The 4146-nt window shown below is 32.5% G+C and overlaps 2 protein-coding genes across 2 annotated transcripts; one reads left to right on the forward strand and one right to left on the reverse strand.

Moving 5' to 3' along the window:
• The first annotated feature begins 370 nt into the window (after window positions 1-370).
• LOC106103818 lies at window positions 371-2869 on the forward strand. The gene is made up of 4 exons (XM_013283709.1): window positions 371-481; window positions 1212-1371; window positions 1459-1621; window positions 1749-2869. The coding sequence occupies exons 1-4, from the start codon at window positions 391-393 to the stop codon at window positions 2577-2579; spliced, it is 1245 nt and encodes a 414-aa protein (XP_013139163.1). The 5' UTR covers window positions 371-390; the 3' UTR covers window positions 2580-2869.
• A 388-nt stretch (window positions 2870-3257) lies between these two features.
• LOC106103819 lies at window positions 3258-3882 on the reverse strand. Its single transcript, XM_013283710.1, has 2 exons — window positions 3580-3882; window positions 3258-3461 (listed from the first exon to the last, which is right to left on the reverse strand). Exons 1-2 carry the CDS (start codon window positions 3877-3879, stop codon window positions 3351-3353), a joined length of 411 nt encoding a protein of 136 aa, XP_013139164.1. The 5' UTR covers window positions 3880-3882; the 3' UTR covers window positions 3258-3350.
• Window positions 3883-4146: the final 264 nt, after the last annotated feature.

Consider the following 4146-nt stretch of genomic DNA (forward strand, 5'->3'; position numbering starts at 1 on the left):
ACTTTCATTATTACACTCGCGCCCACTAACATCCTCTATTGACCGAAATATAAAACATGTGAAAGATTTTTATACCCGGAAGCAATGATGCAAGGAATTTATTTAAATGTAATGACGTAGTATATTTTAATAATAGAATGATTGTAGCAGTTTATGGAAAATAACCGGAAAACATTATTCTTTATTGAGTAATATTCTGTCTTAGAATATTTCTGTTTAGAAATTTAGTACAAATTTAGTACAAGCAAGATGTAGGTACTTTTCGTTACATTGTTTCCTAGCGCCTTTCTTATCTTGTACAGATATCTTCGAAATATTATGTAAAGTAAAGTCGATATATTAAATTGACATAAACCGTAACTCTCTTTTTCTAGGTCATTGAGATCGTTTATGAAGAAAGGAAAAAAAGAAAAAACAGAAACGAAGCCGAGTCAGCAGAATGGAGAGAGCAGTCCTGTGGTCTACAGGCGGGCTTTACAATGTAATTACAGTCTATTTTCCTCTTTTCAAAACCTATCCAAAACACATTGCATAGTCACGTGATTAGACAAACCATCGACGTTTAAAATAATAAGCGACTTAATCGCTAATTATGTAGAAAAAACCGTTTAAAAATATACCGTTTATAAATAAACCGCTATTATCATTGTTCTGCATTCATAATGAATAATGTATTAAAGTAAATAAAACGATGCTGCGAGATGCGAGGAAACAAAAAAATACGAACTTGTCCAACATTTCAGTCATCATTGCATGTAACATAAAATAAGTTTAAGTACGTGTAGTTTTAAACTCTCAAATGATACAATATAGTTTTGGAGCAAGTCAACTATTATATTATGCGATAGTGTAAGTTTTGAAGGTTATGAAATTAATTCTTAGCTTCACGTTTTCTAGAATTCACATAAGTATTCAACATTAACATTCAATGCCCGAGAATCGAACTATCCAGTCTGTAGTTTGTGTTGATAAGGTGAATAAATAAATCGATTGGGTGGCACTAAAGGTCATGTGAAGGAAAGAACGTATAATACGAATCATTGAGTCACGATAGTAGAAAATCCTAACAAAAAGTAACATTTTTGAAGGAAAGGGGATATTTAAGATTTTCATTCAAATTTGAGCGACAGCTTCATCTGACGCCTGTAGAAAACCTTCCAACCTTTGGCAGTCTCGTAAGTTATAATATATTATCTTGTTCTCATGTTTAGACTCGTCAGCGTCGGGTGGTGGTGCAGGCACGCGAAGCACGGTTGGCTCACCGGAGCGCGCAGATCGGTACGTGTATGGAGGTTCAGTGACGCCGCTGCCACGGTCGCGCTTCCAGGAGCGTCTGCGCAGTCCTAGCCAGCACGAAGTCAACTCCATCAGGTAAAACACAACTATTTTAGTACAGTTATAGTTAGATTATAGTACAATACGATTGTGACTGGATATATTGTTCTTTTAACTTTCCAGCACAACGCCACGCATGGCCCGCAGTGATATAACGGGCTCGCGGCTAAGCGTGGAGAGTACCAACCCCTTCGATGAGTGCCCCGTGCCGCCCGTGCGCGCCTCACGACGCAAGAAAAAGCGCGCGCCTCTGCCCCCGCCAACCACTGCCACTTCTGACGTAACGGTACTTATAAAATCTAGCTATTTTTATTTAAACATTTTGTGTCCAAACTGCAATCTGATGGTTGAGGTTAACAACTACTATACAAACAATAGTTTGGTTTTTAATTTGTAATTGTTTCATGTTACAGGTGGAACAAACAGAGTTGAGAATAACTGAAACGGACGATCAACAAAAACAAAATAATAATGCTGAAGAAGAAATAGAAAATGTTAATCTGAATATTGAACTCAAAATAGTCGAAGATGAAGATGTTCAGAACACAATTATGGAGACAAGTCCTACCACAGTCGAAGATATATCAACAGCGACAGTTTCAGAAAAAATCAATGAAACAGAAAACAAAATCGAAGCTACAAACGAACAAGTGAACGGCAAAGATGATGAAATAAGCAAAGTAAAAAGTGCCGATTCTGAAGATGATATATTGAACAAGGTGTCGTTTCCCAAAATCGATATAAATAAATATAGAAGAAATTCAAGCGTAAATGAAGACGATATTAGATTGAGGAGAGGTAACTTAGAAGACTTCCATTCTTTATCCAATAAAAGGAGCAAAAGCTTAACTAATGCTCTGGATGGATCGTACGTGTCTTACGATATAAACTTAAATGAAGACAAAAGTAACATAGACGTGAACAGCAATGAAGAACCTCAGATAGTTGTATGCAAACTTTACGATGATCCGAGAAAACATAGCATCGATAAATCTATTTCAAGTACAGAAAATGAATTTATGGAAATCGACAAAGCTACAAGGGAACTAGAAAGGGAGATCAGTAAGTTAAATTCTGCTTTACACGAAGAAGATATAACACTACAAGGAACGCGACTTTCAGTCTCGGATATAAGGAGGAAATTTGATAAACCTGACGTTTCATCACCAAATCCAATACCAAAGCCAAGAAGAAGTCACTACGGCGACACGCAATCAACTGCTAACGGAAATATACAAATATGAGTTTTGTAACTTTGAAATCGATATTTATAAAACATTTTATATAATTGGATCTCAGGCATATATGCAATATTGTACATTTTGTCTGCTCTTAGAAATAAATTGGGTCCAAGTCAACACAAATGAAACATTAATTTCCAATTAATCTATGGCAACATTATATCATAAGTTACCATTTTATTATTTATGGCTTTTGACGTAAACATTAAAAATGTAGAAATAAACTTTCCGTGTTTTAGCCTGATATAAATTTAATAATACTTGTCAAAGTAAAGTTTTTATATTTTGTTTTTTTTTACATAAAGATTTATTTATATTGCATATACTTAAGAATAAAGATACTTTTTTATTTAAATCATGTGATATTGTCCAAATTATTTATTTACAAGAACAATTTAGTTACATTTAATTAAGTAAACATTTGGCATTATTTATTAGTGGTAATATTTTACGTAATGTACAAGATTCCTAATAATTTATAAGAGTTACATTTATATCGGGATTGCTATTTTTTGTTATTGATATGCCTGTTGTTTATAATAATAAATATTTATTCTTCATCATTTTTTTATTAAATTTTAATAAAACCAATAGAAAAACAGTAAATAAAACTAAAAGATACTTGCATTTTTTTAATAACTGTTATGATACAATTATTATAAACAAATTAAAATTCTTATCCTAATAAATACAAATCTATACGATTTATTAGACATTTATTATTAAAGTAAAAAAAATGTTTAAAAAATAATAAGTCATTCCATTCTGAATCTTCTATAAATGACTAACTCGTCCCTTCTTGTACTTAATAAATCGCGGTAAATTAGAAGTTGCCGTGGAGACCAGTACTTTATATTCTTTTGGAAGTTTCCTTTGTTGTCTTGCCTAGAAACACAAATAAAAATTTAACTTTTGCCTCACTTAGTTATGTCAAATTAAAAAAGTAAAAATGTTACAATAATTTAGTAAAAAAAATATATTGTTTGGTCCAGTGTCAACATACCTTATTCTTTAATATAGGAGCTAGTATAGATAACTTTTCAACCAATTTAACTTTAGCGGCTAATTCATCAGTCTCATCTTCGGAATAAAGATCTACTAATGTGTCTATGGCTTCGGCCAACACCCACACTTCATTCTCTTTATGAGCCTGCTCTAGTATAAAATCAGTTATAGCACATATCACATTTGAACTGGTTTCATTTAACTTATTTACGAGTAATAATGCCAGAATCCCAATCATGCGAATAAGGTTTGACCGTATCTCCGGAACTTGACACTCCCTGATACCTGTTATCATCATCTGTAAGAAAACCAGAAATTTACCAATAATAAAAGGAAAGATTTGTATTATTGTATTTAAAAAATAAACTCAATAAGTACTGGAGCGATTTCCAAAAATCACTTTGCCATTAAAAAGCTACATTTTCAGAAACATACCTATTTCATTTAATTCTAGATTTTTTTTTAAATTCCGATTGAATGAAGTCACGGACAAAAGCATCCAATGTTAACCATCTTATTGTAGAGAACATATTTTAATTTAGATTGAGTAAAAAGAGGCACTGTG

Source organism: Papilio polytes, unplaced genomic scaffold (assembly GCF_000836215.1).
Source record: "Papilio polytes unplaced genomic scaffold, Ppol_1.0 DF823727.1, whole genome shotgun sequence".
Lineage (NCBI taxonomy): Eukaryota > Metazoa > Arthropoda > Insecta > Lepidoptera > Papilionidae > Papilio > Papilio polytes.